We start from the raw sequence: 14,176 nt of genomic DNA on the forward strand, positions 1-14,176 counted from the left end.
AAAGTATATTTGGACCTTCAAAATATGTTGGGACCCCGCGCAGGGAGCTGATTTGCAAGCTCGCGGCTAAGATGCATTTTGAGACTTGTAGTTTTCTTTAGAGCCCAGAAACACAAGTGACTATCAGCACTGAGTCCTACCACTAGGCGGCGCGCGTTGCCGCGTACTGTGAACCTATCCTCTGCTCCAGAAGACCCTACTTGACATACAACATTCACAAACTAGAACGGGGCGGGGGAGGTTTTTTGATGGACAGATACAGCTTTCAATCAGAGTCAAGATTTGGAAGTTAAATCCCACCCTCTTTGACTTGTTGGGTGATAGAAGGGAGTGATATTTATATAAACCAATGGGAAAATTTTAGGGAACTAAATAGAGTCAAGCGAAGAACCGATCCCTAGTATCATTGGCCAGCCTTGTTGATTGGTGGGTCTGCTTGCCAATAAGACTGGCGGATGTTCCTTCTATCCGGGAACACCCCCTAGTAGGCGGGGCCAACATGCCTTTTCCCGAAACACCGCCTCCCGGCCGAGACAACTCGCTTGCCGCTGCTATTGGCTCTTCCACAATAGCGACAGTTCTTGCGCCCAATGAATCAGAGAATAGGCCCCAGGGGGCGGGCTCATTCGGCCATCGGCCCGTGCCTCACTTTCATTGGTTTGTGTGCAGAAGTGACAGCCCAGCCGGCCAATCGGAGTTAGTGCGAGGATTTTTGGCGCAGCCCCAGGGCTCCGGCGGGAGGTCGGTCGGGTCGGGTGTCGCTTGAGAACCGGATGAGGCGGCGACCGTGAGGCCGAGCCGGGAGCGGGCGTCGCGCCGAGGCCCGGGCGGGCGGGGAGCAACGGCCGCGGACGCCGCGGGGCCGCGTCGTTGAGGGACAGGGGCGGGCAAGGAGCGCGGGTCGCTCGGGCCGGGGCCACCGGCGCCATGGGCAACCGCGGGATGGAAGAGCTGATCCCGCTGGTCAACAAGCTGCAGGATGCCTTCAGTTCCATCGGCCAGAGCTGCCACCTGGACCTGCCGCAGATCGCCGTGGTGGGCGGCCAGAGCGCCGGCAAGAGCTCTGTGCTCGAGAACTTCGTGGGCCGGTGAGCGAGCTCGGTGGCGACGGCGGGCGGGCGGCGGCCTACGGCGCGGAGGGCGGACTGGGAATGGCGCGCCCTGCGCCGCCGGCGTAACTGCGGCGCTTGCGTGCCCGCGACCGGGACGGGGACAGAGGGGCGGGCCCTGTGGGACGCCCTGAGTGGAGGGCTCCTTGTAGGGGCTGGGGAGCCGGCCCAGACCTAAGGGGTGTCCCACGCGCTGGGGGGCGTGGGCCAGGAAGTGCAGTGCAAGACCTCTGACTCTCTGGCCCCCAGCTCTAGTGGGTGAATTCTACCATCTGGTTGTCTGTCTGTCCTGAACCTGTCTCCTGGATATTTACTGGGCCGATCCCCGTGGTCTGGCCGGCTGCTCATTGATTTGGAGCAGTTCCTGTCGTCTGGCTTGCTGTCTCTCTGTCCTGGATAGGCTTCCCCGCCACCACCATTTGGCTGTCCATCTGTCCAGGACCGCGGGGCAGCCCCCTGCTGCCTGGCTAGCTAGCCAGAAGGCCCTGTCCTGTCTGGTTGCCCATCCGTGCCCCTCACAGACTTAGCTCTTCCTCTGTTGGGTTACCCAGCTGGCCTGTGCTGTCTGACTGGCTGGCTGGACCCTGGGAGACCCTGTTGTCTGGCTCTCCTGGGCTGCCTCTTCAACTTGGTGCCTGGCGAACGCTGGCTCCTCGCTTCCAAGTGGATCCTTTTGTCTTTGTGTCATGGTGTCAGTCCTTCTTGTCTCCCTGACCCCACTTCTGGGCAGGGGATGAGAGGAGCTTGCAGAAGAGAAGGGGGCTGAAGGGTGAGACTTGAACTCCTCTCCTCTGAATTGGAAGTAGGACCCTGGGGGGCAGGCTTTTTCCAGGAGTCTTTCCTGGCCCATGTCAGGTTGCCTGCAGGGCCCTGGAACATGGGGACCAGCCCCCAAGCCAAAGCCTGCATGGTGGGGATCCTCCTTGGATCCTGAGAGGAACTTCTGGCCCGATCAGGCTGCAGTGGCAAAAGCTTGGATATAGCCTTCCCTGGGAAGCCCCGAGAAGTTTCAGTTTGCCCATCTGTCCAGTGGACAAATTCCACTCTGGGCTGTTTCCAGGATTCACAAAGCTAATGGAGGAGAATGGGCCCTGTGGCCACTGAGGGTGGTTACCTCTCCCCTCTCCTCCCCCCACCTCTTTTCCTTCTGCCTCCCAGATGGGGGGCCACTTCTCCATTCTGGGAAGGACTCCATTTGTGACTGAGGCTGCCAGATGATAACGTCATGGCGGTTGGTAGTTTACTCGTGAAGTCCTGTGTCTGACTCTTTGTCACCCCATGGACTGTAGCCCACCAGGCCTTCTGGTCCATGGTATTTCCCAAGCAAGAATACTGGAATGGGTTAGCATTTCCTCCTCCAGGGGATCGTCCCAACCCAGGGATTGAACATGTGTCTCCTGCATTGCTGGCAGATTCTTTACCGCTCAGCCAGCAGGGAAGCCCTGATAACGTCATAGTCATCATCATGTTCATATTGTTGTTGTTATCAGTGTTAAAGAGGTTCATCCAGCAGCCCCCAAGCTGACTTCTCTCTTGGTTCAGCTCAGAAAAGACTTGCTGTTTGCCCAAGGCCACCACGCTGGCGCTCAGTGGAGCCCAGCTGGGTGCCCAGCCCCGCCCCGCCTTCACAGTGGCCTAGGGTTTTGCTCCCAGCGGCATGAATTTCCTCCTTTGCTGCTGTGTCCCTGGCGAAATGCCCTCTTTCTACTGTGGCGGAAAGGTGTGGACTTGGGATCAGCCCAGCCTGGGTCCCCTGCTTGGCCATCCTCCTGCCTACCCATGCTTCCGGTGGGTGTCTGCAAAGCTCTGTCCATTTCATCTGCCTCGTGACCTTGCACAGGTTGTTTGACCTCTCTGAGCCTCAGTTTTCCCACCAGAAAAAGGGCTAATGGACCCTTAACAGGACTTGCAAGGATGCAGTGACACGGTGTGTTAAAAGTGCTTACTTAGCATAGTGCCTGGCACCTAGTGGGTCTCCTTGGAGGGTGCTGTTGCTCACTAGGCTGGTTCCGTCGTGGGTGTGTGTATGCTTAGTTGCTCAGTCGTGTCAACTCTTTGTGAGTCTGGACTGTAGCCCTCAGGCTTCTCTGTCAGTGGGATTTCCCAGGCCAGAATACTGGAGTGGGTTGCTATTTCTTTCTCCAGGGTATCTTCCCTACCCAGGGATCAACCCTAGGTCTCCTCCTTTGCAGGTGGGTTCTTTACTGGCTGAGCCACCAGGGAAGCCCTGGTTCCTTTCATATCAATAACCAAAGCTAGTCAGAATTAAAGTGCTCTGAAGTTACACACTGGACTTTACTGAAGCCTCATGAGGCTGGCACTGCTATGATCCCATTTTCTAGAGCAGGAAACTGAGGCCCAAAGAGCTGAGCATTCTTACAAGAGGTTGTTCAGTGAAGGATCAAGGTCTCTGGGTTGGGGAAACCCAGGGTCTCTCTCCCATCCCCACCTCTCATCGATCCCTCTGTCCCTCACTGTTCCCTCCCAGCCACCCTGGAACCTGGTGACTGCCAGCTGCTACCGAGCTGGCTCCTGTGGCAACCTCCTCCTGAGCCTGCAGCGTGGCATCCGTCATTATGGGCATTGACTCAGGGCTTGAGAACCAAAGCTGTGAAAAGGCCTCTCTTTGGATAGGGGGTTCTCAAACGAAGCCAACTTCGTTTTACTGATGGAGCGTGGGTAAGGCTCCTCAGCTAAAAGCCCTGACACAGGCGGATGGCAAGCAGGCCTCGCTTCAATCCCCGTGGCTGCTGCTTTCTGTGACTGTGGCTGAACTGTGCTGCAGCAAGGGGCCCCTTTCCTCCTGTGTGCATTAGACCCACACAGAGCATCTCCTGGCTGGTTTCAAGGGACAGACAGGAGAGCACGTCTTCAGGCTCTCTGTGCCTAGAGCATGGCTGCTCCTTTTCCTTGCCTCCTCCCAGTGGATTTTTTAAGATCGTGGTCTGAGTGAGAATAGACCTGTTAGCTCAGCTTGGGAGACAAGCAAGAGAGGGAGGCAGAGATCAAGTCCTCCAGCTCAGAGTCTTGATCCTGTGAGTCTTTGCTTCTGAGCCTCAGTCTCCTCAGCTGGGGAATGGGGCTGTTAACAGTGTCTACTCATGGGCCCCATGCAGGCCACCAGGCTGGGTATGCTTCACCTCTTAAGGCATTGAGGGCGGAGTGAAGATTTAAAATCTCTTAACAAAATTTTTTTTAATTATTTAAAATTTTTATTTATTTATTTTTGGTTGCCCTGGGTCTTCATTGCTGTGTGTGGACTTTCTCTAGTTGTGGCGAGCCGGGGCTGCCCTTCATTGTGGTGCACGGACATCTTTTTGCGGTGGCTTCTCTTATTGTTGAGCACAGGCTCAGTAGTTGTGGTGTGGGCTCTGTTGTCCCCTGTAGGCAACTGTGTAGAATCCTTCCAGACCAGGGATCGAACCCGTGTCCCCTGCATTGGCAGACAGATTCTTAACCACTGGACCACCAGGAAAGTCTGAATTTACAGTTTTAAATGGAGGGTCAGGGAAGGCCCACGTGGGAAGGTGACGTTTGAGCAGAGACGTAAGGAGGTAAGGGAGGACTCACCAGTGTAATCTGCAGGAAGAGCATCCAGGCTGTGGGAATGACTGCTGCAAAGGCCGTGAGGTGGGAGAGTGCTGAGCACAGTGGGAGAAGAGAGGAGATGAGCTTAGTGGGATACTGGGGTGGGGTGGGGAGCACGCCACGTGGAGCCCTGGGGGCCAGGGATTGCTCTGGGGAGAGGGAGTGCTGCCAGCCGTACTGTTCGGATACCTGGTCCTGGGCAAGCTGTGGGCCCTCACCTTTGATTTCCAATGTTGCCTTGATAATGTAGTGCCTATAAGTACATGTGGGCCTGGTGCCATTTTTCTTTTAACAAGGAGTAGCTGCCCACAGGTGCAGCCGTTTCCAGCTGCATTTCCATTCGATCTTGGGTGATGGATCCCTGCAGGGAGACATAACTGTACCGAGAGGCCACCCTTGGTACACACAGTGGGTGGCAGGTGAATGCATGTCAGATGAATGTTGGTTCACTCTCCAGCCAGACTGAGGGCTGTGTGCATGGTTTGCCCTTTGGACTGGTTTGTCCCTTAACAGATCTTGGGGGTTCAGAGATGCTTGAAAATGACAGCTGCTGTTTCCAAGGCCCTTCCTTTTGGGCAAAACCAAAGTGCTTTTGCCTGTGTGGTCTGTAGTAACCAGGCCAACTGGATCAGGGAGAGTCCCAAGGCACCCGTGGGAAGGTGGCCGTCCATCAGCTGAAAAACCTCACTTCTTGGCCTCAGTTTCCTTGTCTGGGAAATGGGGATCGTGTGGTCTCTCTCTCCTGGGAACAGGCTGAGATTTCAAACGAGCTAATCCTTGGGAAAATAATAGACTGGTGCCATTTTGTACAGTCCTGGGTCGGGACTCTCAAAGATCAGTTGTTAATTTCTCTTTTCTGAAAGAAAAGGAATTCATGGTTATGTTTTTAATACAAGTAATGCCTCTTTTTAGCACAGCCACTTGTTAAACCTCTATCAATGTAGTTTGAGCTGTGGGGATGAGTTAGAACCAGCTGGCAAACCAGGTCCTGAAATGCTAGTGCGAGCCTGTTCCTGCTATTTCTAAGTGGGAATGGTGACTGAGCAAGTACTTGGCCGTGAGAGTTTCTTAACGTTCGTTCCGTGTATGATGGTGGGAAGTCGGGAGGAGAAAGGCCCAGCAGTAGCCAATTGACTTCTAGCCAATGTGTCCAGACACAACCACTGCAAAACAGCTACTCAGAGCAATCTAGAAGAGGATTTAATGACCCAGAAGGAAAGAGTGAGGGGAGAAGGGGGCGGCAGAGGATGAGATGGTTGGATGGCATCACCGACTCAGTGGACGTGAATTTGAGGAAACTCCAGGAGATAGTGAAGGACAGGGAAGCCTGGCAGGCTACAGTCCGTGGGGTTGCAAAGAGTTGGTCATGACTTACACAACAACAGCAACAACAACAAGTGCGTGGGACCTATTAAGGCCCAGACCAAGTGGACGTGCGACCCCATCTTATTCCAGATAGTGGTATTTTCATAGTAAAAGGCCTGGGAAATTGTACAGCTCCGAACCCTACCTGTGGGTTGTCTCTCCACGTGATTGTTGGTTCTTTTTTGCTCTTTGGGGGTTATGTTTATCACCGGGAAGACAGATTTCTCCAGAACTCAGCTGTGGGCTGCTCAAATGCTTTTCAGAGTTATTTGTCTGGGATAATGGCCCTCGCTAGGTACATGGGTTGAAATCCCCTGGTGATGAGTCCGGTTGATTGTGAGTGAGGACAGAGGGTGGCCTCTCGGACGGTTCTAGATTCGGAGTTTTGAAAGGTAGGGCGAGTGGAAGGGGCTGGGCGCAGCACAGAGCCCGGGGTCTCTCTGGTGTGTGCATTTGGCTCAGAGACCCATCTGCCAAGCTTTTGCCCGATTTGAATGAAAATGCCTGAAATTACAGGCCCCTCCACCGCAGGAAAAAAATGGGGACATCAGCTAACCCTTAATTTACTGGGGTTGCTAACCGCATGTTGTAATTAAGCCCTTATTGTGTGAAAGCTTCGGAAAAACGCAAGCCAATAATGAGATATTTATAGGCCATTAGCAACGATCTGAATAAAGAAAAAAAATCGCCCTGCCTCCAAAGCAAAATGACACTGGGGAGAAAAGACTCCTCCTTCCCGGTGTGTCTGTGGTTTCTGTTAGTACTGGCAGCGAGGGGCCTGCGAGATGCTGGCGATTTCTCCCTTTGCAGTCATCCTTACCTTGAACAGGGAGCGAGGGGGCCTTTCCGGTTTCACCTGCTGCTGGATGTTCATGACCCGGGAGGGGCTAGTGTTGGTGAAGGATCACCGGGTGCCGGGCCCAGGGACTTAGGTCTACAGTCTGACTGTGTGGTCTCAGAGTCCTGGGGGGCAGATACTCTTTGCATCCCTGCTTTACAGGTGGGGAAACTGAGGCCTGAGACGGGAATCAGCTTGAAGTCACACAGGGAGGAGGCAGGAGTGGGGCCTGAGGCAGGCTTGCCTCCTTCAGAGCCCACTGCCCAGTGGGGTTGGCAAGGTGTGGTCATGGCTTTTGACAATCCAGTCATTAGTGGACGCTACGATGCTTGGTCAGGGTCGGGCTGGGTTGTCAAATGGAATGACTTCTGGTTTTGGGGATCTTTGGAGGCTATCAGCCATGTGTCTGACAGCTTGCGGGGTGCTGGGGACCCAATGGGGACCAAGATGGACAGAGCCCAGCAGAATGGTTAAATTAGCAGCCACATTCTAAAGATAAAGTAACAAGGAAAATGATGGAGAGTGAGAGAGTGGCTGAGGAGGGGCTGCGTCAGATGAGGAGGCTGGGATGGGCCCTGCCGTGGAGCCAGCCCCTGAAGACCCCTGGGAAGGTGTCCCAGGCAGAGGGCTCCGCAGGTGCCTCCCTCAGATGTGGAAAGGGGACTGAGTTGAAGGCAAGACCACTGGGCACATGCTGCTGCTGCTGCTGCTAAGTCGCTTCAGTCGTGTCCGACTCTGCGACCCCAGAGACGGCAGCCCACCAGGCTCCCCTGTCCTGGGATTCTCCAGGCAAGAACACTGGAGTAGGTTGCCGTTTCCTTCTCCAACTGGGCACATGAGGGTCAGGAAACTGCCTGTCAGATGTCTGCTTTTCCTGAATTTTAATTGTAAAAATAGAACACTGAAGACCACATTCTCAAGAAAAAGGGAAACCCTGACACAGGAGGAAGAATACACTGCCCACTCCATCCCTCCCTTCCAGCTCCACAGGGGAACGCCATTGTCAGCTTGGGGTACATCCTGCCAGACCCCTCTCTTGTTTACATACCAGTGGACGTGCTGGTGCTTAGACAAAATCCGCAGCACTGTTTGGGGTTGCTCCTTTTTCAGGCACGTCTTCTTTCCAGAACTGGGACTACCCTGTTTATATCTTTCAGTAGCTTGTTTCCTATCGCTCAGTGCATCGTAGCGGTCCTTCCCTGTTGGAATGTTTGTAACTCTGCTTAGAGCTTCCTGACCTCCCTAGAAGGGTGAGGATGAAGGCGGGGGGCCAGCGGGAGTCACTGCAGCCGTGCCGCTGAGAGAGGACAGCGCTGTCACGAGTGCTGTTTGTCACAATCCAGGCAGGGACCTGGGCGCAGTCACCTCACCCGCTTCGAGGCCAAGGCTTGATCTCTGTTTCCTGGTGGGGAAACTGAGTCACTGAGGTTTGCCTCAGTGGCCAGAGCCCAGAGGCTCGAGCTTCGTGCGAGTCCCCGTCCCCCAAGGCCTGCTTGCCTGTATCGAGAGTAGCGTCCTTACCCCTGGCTTTGTTGGACCCTCCAACCCCTCTTTTCCCCTCGGTTCGGTCTGTACAAGGTCCAGTTTCCGTTCCTTCTGCACGGCATTTGTACTTCACAGTGGCCTCAGAAGTGTCTAGTACAAGGCCAAGTTTCGAGGAATAATCCGAGCCCTCGTGGGGTCCCTGCAGTGCCTGCTGGGGTGTCCAGTGCCTGGGCTCAGCTGCCCGAGTTGCCTCCCCTGGGGGAGATGGGAGCACGGCTCTGTTCTTCCTCTTGCACTGAATGGACTTTCTCTGCCCTTGGCGCACTCGGCGTGGGCCAGGCACTGTGTCCTGTTGCTACGGCACCTCAGCTTGGCCCCATTTTACAGATGAGGCAGTTGAAGGCGTGGAAATGGGGCAGGCCAAGGAACGACAGAAGAACCCTGTCCTTCCCCACTAGTTCGTGGAGAGTGGTGCCCCCATGGTGAGCGGCAGAGTCTGGGTTTGAATGGGGATGGCACAGTGAGTGAGGCCCCAGGGGTCCTTCTGTAGGGAGGCACTTCTTGGTGAGGAGTGGAGGCAGAGGCCCCTTAGGGAGCCTTGGCATTGGAATGGTGGTCAGGGAGTACTTCTTAGAGGAGGCAGTAGGTCTCTCTGCCTAGACAGGTAAATAGAGACCTTTGTGCCCATCCTGCCTGGCTTGGGCCCTGGCTCAAAGCTCAGGGCCTGTTTTCCACAGGGCACTCTCCTGTCTTTTTCATGGCTACATAATACTCCACAGTTGGTGATTGATGCTCAGGCTGCTTCTGTTCACCCACTCCCAGAATTTGCACGTGGACAGGGGCACCTGTGTAGGACATGGGAGAGGAGCGTGTGGGGAGACTGATGGCCAGGCCTGGGTGTGGAGGCCAGGATGCCTCCCCCCAGCTGCTCCCCTGGGTTGGATGAGTGGACTCGGGATTGACCAGAGAGTCCTGCCTGAGCCCCCGCAGCGGTGTGCCCTCAGCCCTCTTCACCCCTCCCACCCCTTCCACAGCCCAGATCGCGGCCCTGGTCCCCTGGCACCTGACCCTCTGCCACAGCATGCAGACGGCACCTGTGAACACCCGAGTCTGGGCATGTCCCTCTTCTGCCCTCTGTGGCTCCCATCTCACTTGGGGTAAAAGTCCAGGTCCTCCACTGGCCCCCAGCACCTCTTCACCCCCACTTCTCCCACTCTCCCCCAAGCTCATCCTAGCAGCCACATGGCCTCTTGTTTGCCCCTCAACCACCCCCCCACCCCAGGGTTACGCCTACCCAGGGCCTTTCCCTTCTTTCCTCTACGTCTCCTCTTGGTCCAGAGTTCTCCATGTCCTGCTCCTCTTTTCTTGGGTGGATCCTTGCTCAAACCTCACCTCCCTGAGAGGCTGGCCCTGACCTACCCCAGTCGCTCGACTGCCTGCCTCAACACGGTTCCTTCAGAGCTCTTATTGGGGCCTGCAGTGGTTTCGTGGTTTTGTCTCCTCACATTGCAGACAGCAGGTCCCCTGGGGCAGGGATCTCTGACTGGCATAGAGTTGGAGCACAAATATTTGTTGCATGAATGTCCCTCCAAACCAGAATTGGATTAGCTTCTCTGCACAGATGTTCACTGAGAAGGAGCCCGAGGACAGCCCTGGGACTTACCTGTGGGGGCTCACAGCCTGCCCGTGACGTGTGGGACCTAGAACAGAAGAGGGGTTTGGGGTGCTCGGGGGGACAGAAGCACGTGTATCCCCTTGCAAGGAGGGCTCTGGTTTGCAGAGTAATAACAGGGCTAAGGTGGCAGGGCCAGCCAGGCATGGCTGTCTCTCTGGACTGACTTCCTAGCCATGGAATGGGGCCAAGCTGCCCCCCATCTCTGACCCAGGGAGGTGGGAGCTAAGACTCTGCAGTTTCCAGTGAGTCACCCCCTCCGACTCTTGCTTCCTGCTTGGCTGCCTGGCAGCCCTGGCGGGAGCGGGTCCCCCTTAGTCCAGGTGCTGGCATCTTCTCACAGCAGGACCCCAAGGTTTGAAGGAGGTTTCCCTTGGCTCAGATGGTAGAGAATCTGCTAGCAGTGCAGGAGACCCAAGTTCAATTCCTGGGTCTGGAAAATCCCCTGGAGAAGGGAATGGCTACTCACTCCAGTATATTGGCCTGGAGAATTCCAAGGACAGAGTAGCCTGTGGGCTACAGTTCATGGGGTCCCAAAAGAGTTGTACACAACTGAGTGCCTAACACTTTCCCCACCCCCACCCCCCTTCCCATTCTTGATCCAAGTGCCTGCTTGGATCAAGAACCAAGGAAAAGAAGCCGCTGGAGTCTGGCAGCCCCATGAGTGTCTGTGCCAGATGCCCAGTGCCAGACCCCTCCCGACACCCCCTGAAAACTCCCAGGGGGATTCCAGTCACGTGCTGGAGCACAGGGGAGAACCGTTGCTGTTTGTCACTGGAGACCTTCTCTGGCTAAACTTGAACCTGCCTGGACCACAGACCCAGAGGTTGTGGCCAAGTGGGCATCAGACCTATCCAGGGGCCAGTGACACCCTCACACCCATGGAAGAGGTGGAGGCGCCCTGAAGACTCTGCCCCATGACACATTTTCCCAGCGATAAGAGTCTGTAGGGACTCGCAGGCCGGCAGGCAAGTCTGCAGAGCAGGCAAGAACAGTCCCAGCTGGGGTCACACCCGCCTGCTGGATGATACGGCCTGGCACGGCTGGCCAGCCCTGGAGGAAGCCCCACGCTGGGTGTGGGACAAGCCTCTTCTGTCCTAGCCATGGGGCCTCTGTCTTCCGTGCTGATGGCCAGGACCCTTCTGGAGGGTCACAGTCCCCCCTTGGCTAGAAAGCCCCCAGCAGGCCCTGCAGCCAGTGGCTTGGAGGATGATACCCTCAGATGGTTCTTTTTTAGATGGTGGGGCAGTGGAGACCCAGCAGGGATCTATGAATCAAGATCGGGGGCTGTGAGCCGCAGACTGAGCTCAGGGGAGGCTGCCAGTGGTTTGGGCTGACACGTCTCCTGTCTTGCAACACTTACTTCCCCTCGTCTCAGCGGAAGCCCTTTATACGGAAATGGGCCCGGCAGCTTCTGCTCTGGTGGCACCGTCTGTCACAGGTCACCAGGGAGCTCAGAGCGGGCCACTTTCTGAGGTGGGGAGGCCCCACCTGGAATTCCCTCGGGCAAAAGGATGTCCCAGCCTGATTTTTAATTACCAGGTTTCTTGGACTGTTTTACTTGTGAAATATGGTTCTCTCCTATAGGAAGAATAAGGCAGGGGCTCCTATTGATTGCCCTTTGCTTGGAACCACCTTCATCAGTTTGTGGCTCTTGCCAGATACTTTTTCATTATTTTTATGTGTGAGTGTCCCTGATTCCACCCCACCCCACCCCACCCCCTTAAATGCCACAATTAAGTCTATCTTGGTTTTCTTTCTTTCTTTTTTTTTTTTGGTGCCTGGTCCTGGGGCTTGCAGGATCTTAGCTTCTGACCAGGGATTGAACCCAGGCCCCCGCACAGAGAGCCGCTAAGTTCTAACCACTGGACCACCAGGGGATTCCCAAGTCTGTCTTTGATAGTCCAAAATCTCACCAGAATGTATCCCCTCATCCCTAGCTCTTGGCTACTCAGTGTCTCAAGAGGTTTTTGCCTTGGTTTTGTTTTTAAAGGAATTTTTTCATTTTGGAATAATTTTAGATTTACAGAAAATAAGTAAGCTTTAAATGTACAGAAGTTGTGAGGCTAGTACAGAGAGCTTCCGTATGCTCTTCACCCATCTTTCCCTAATGTTAAACCTCTTACCTTGGTGTGAGAACATTTCTCACAACTAAGAAGTTAACCTTGGAACTTCCCTTGTGGTCCAGTGGTTAAGAATCCGCCTTCTGATGCAGGGGACACAAGTTCAGTCCCTGGTCAGGGAGCTTAATCCCACATGCCTCATGGTCAGAAAACCAGAACATGAAACAAACACTCTTGTAACATTCAATAAAAGACTTTAAGAATCGTTAAAAAAAAAAAAAAATAGTGCACCTTCCAGCTGATTCAAAGTTGTGCAGTGATCAGTATTATCTAACTTCAGAACATTTTCTTACCTCCCCCCACCAAAAAAAAAAAAAAAACCAGCAGGAAAACTGTGTGCTCATTAACGGTCATTCTCCACTCCCAGTTCTTGGCAACTGCTCCTCTACTTTCTGTGAATTTGCCTGCTTTGGACATTTCTGTCAATGAGTCATGCACTCTGTAGCTGTTTGTGGCTGGCTTCTTTCACTTTGCATTAATATGTTCAGGGTTCTTCCTTATTGTAGCGTCTGTCAGAACGCCATTCCTTTTTAATGGCTGCTTAATATTCCACTCTATGCTTACACCACTCTGTGTTTTCCAGTCCTGAGTTGATGGACATTTGGGTCGTTTCCACCTTTTGGCTAATAGGAATTGTGTTCTACTAAACATTTTCGTACAGATTTTGGGGGGCACATATGCGTTCCTTTCTTCTTGGTTTGTACCTAGGAGTGGAAGTGCTGAGTCATATGGTAATCTTGAGAAACCCCTATACAGTTTTCCACAGTGCCTGTATCATTCTGCATTCTTACCAGCACTGTAGGAGGTTCAGATTTCTCCACAACCTCGTCAGCACTTGGTATTATCGGCTTCCTAGTGGGTGTGAAGTGGTTTTTTGCTCATAGGTGTTTTTTTTTTCTCATTTCCCTGGTGAGTTTCTCATGTGCTTATTGGCCATTTGTAAATCTTGCAGATATCTCTATTCACATCCTTTGTCATACTTTTAAGTTATTTGTCTTTTTATTATTGATGTGTAAAAATTCTTTACACCTGGTGTCAAAATGAGACCTTCTGACATAAATGATTTGCAGATATTTTCTCCCATTACGCGGGTTGCTTTTTCACTGTCTTGTGCCCTTTGAAGCAGAAAATTTTTAAATTTTGATGAAATCCTGTCCTTTTTCCTTTTATGGATTTATTTGACTGGGTTGGATCTTAATCGCATCCCGTGGGCTCAGTAGTTGCGGCTGTTGGGCTCTAGAGTGGGATCTTAATTCCCCGACCAGGGATGGAACCTCCGTCCCCTGCATTGGATGGTGGCCTCTTAACCACTGAACCACCAAGGAAGTCCCCTATCTTTTTTTTTTCTTTTGTCACTTATGCTTTTGGTATCATACCCAAGAAGCCATTGACTAATCCATGAAGATTTAGTCCATATTTTCTTTTAAATATTTTGTAGTTGTAGTGCTTCCATCTAGATTTCTGATCCATTTTGAGTTAACTTTTATATATGGTGTAGGGTAGAAGTCGGATATTCTTTTGGTTGTAGCTATTAATAGTTGTCCCAGCACCAGTTGTTGAAAAGAACATTCTTTACTCATTGAATATTTCTGGCGCCTTGGGTTCAAAATCATTTGGCCATTAGGAGTTCCCTGGTGGTCTAGTGGGTAGGCCCTGGGGCTTTCTCCGCTGTGGCCCTGGGTTCAATCCCTGGTCGGGGAACTTAGATCCCCTAAGCTGCACAGTGGACAGCCAAAAAAAAGAGAAAGCTCAGTTGACCGTAAATGCAGAGTCCAGAGTATATTTCTGGACTCTCAAATCTATTCTGTTGCTATCTCTGTCTCCCCTACTGCCAGGACTACACAGTCTTCATTTCTGGACCTTTGTAATAAGTTGTGAAATGGACAAGTGTGGGTCTTACAGCTTTGTTCTTTTTTCAAGCTTGTTTTGGCTAGTCTGTGTCCCTTGCATTTCCATGTGAATTTTAAGATCAACTTACTCATTAGTGCAAAAAATG

At 53.1% G+C, this 14,176-nt stretch overlaps 1 protein-coding gene across 9 annotated transcripts in view; it reads left to right on the forward strand.

The window, feature by feature from the left end:
* Positions 1-911: 911 nt before the first annotated feature.
* The window catches only part of DNM2 (dynamin 2), an 88,324-nt gene continuing 75,059 nt past the window's right edge, over positions 912-14,176 (forward strand). For all 9 annotated transcript variants that reach the window (XM_068979808.1, XM_068979800.1, XM_068979805.1 and 6 more), the window contains exon 1: positions 912-1,088. In XM_068979808.1, coding sequence (XP_068835909.1) covers positions 928-1,088 — 161 coding nt within the window. In that variant the 5' untranslated portion in view covers positions 912-927. The remainder of the gene's footprint in view (positions 1,089-14,176) is intronic.

This window comes from Capricornis sumatraensis, chromosome 9 (genome assembly GCF_032405125.1).
Source record: "Capricornis sumatraensis isolate serow.1 chromosome 9, serow.2, whole genome shotgun sequence".
Taxonomy (NCBI): domain Eukaryota; kingdom Metazoa; phylum Chordata; class Mammalia; order Artiodactyla; family Bovidae; genus Capricornis; species Capricornis sumatraensis.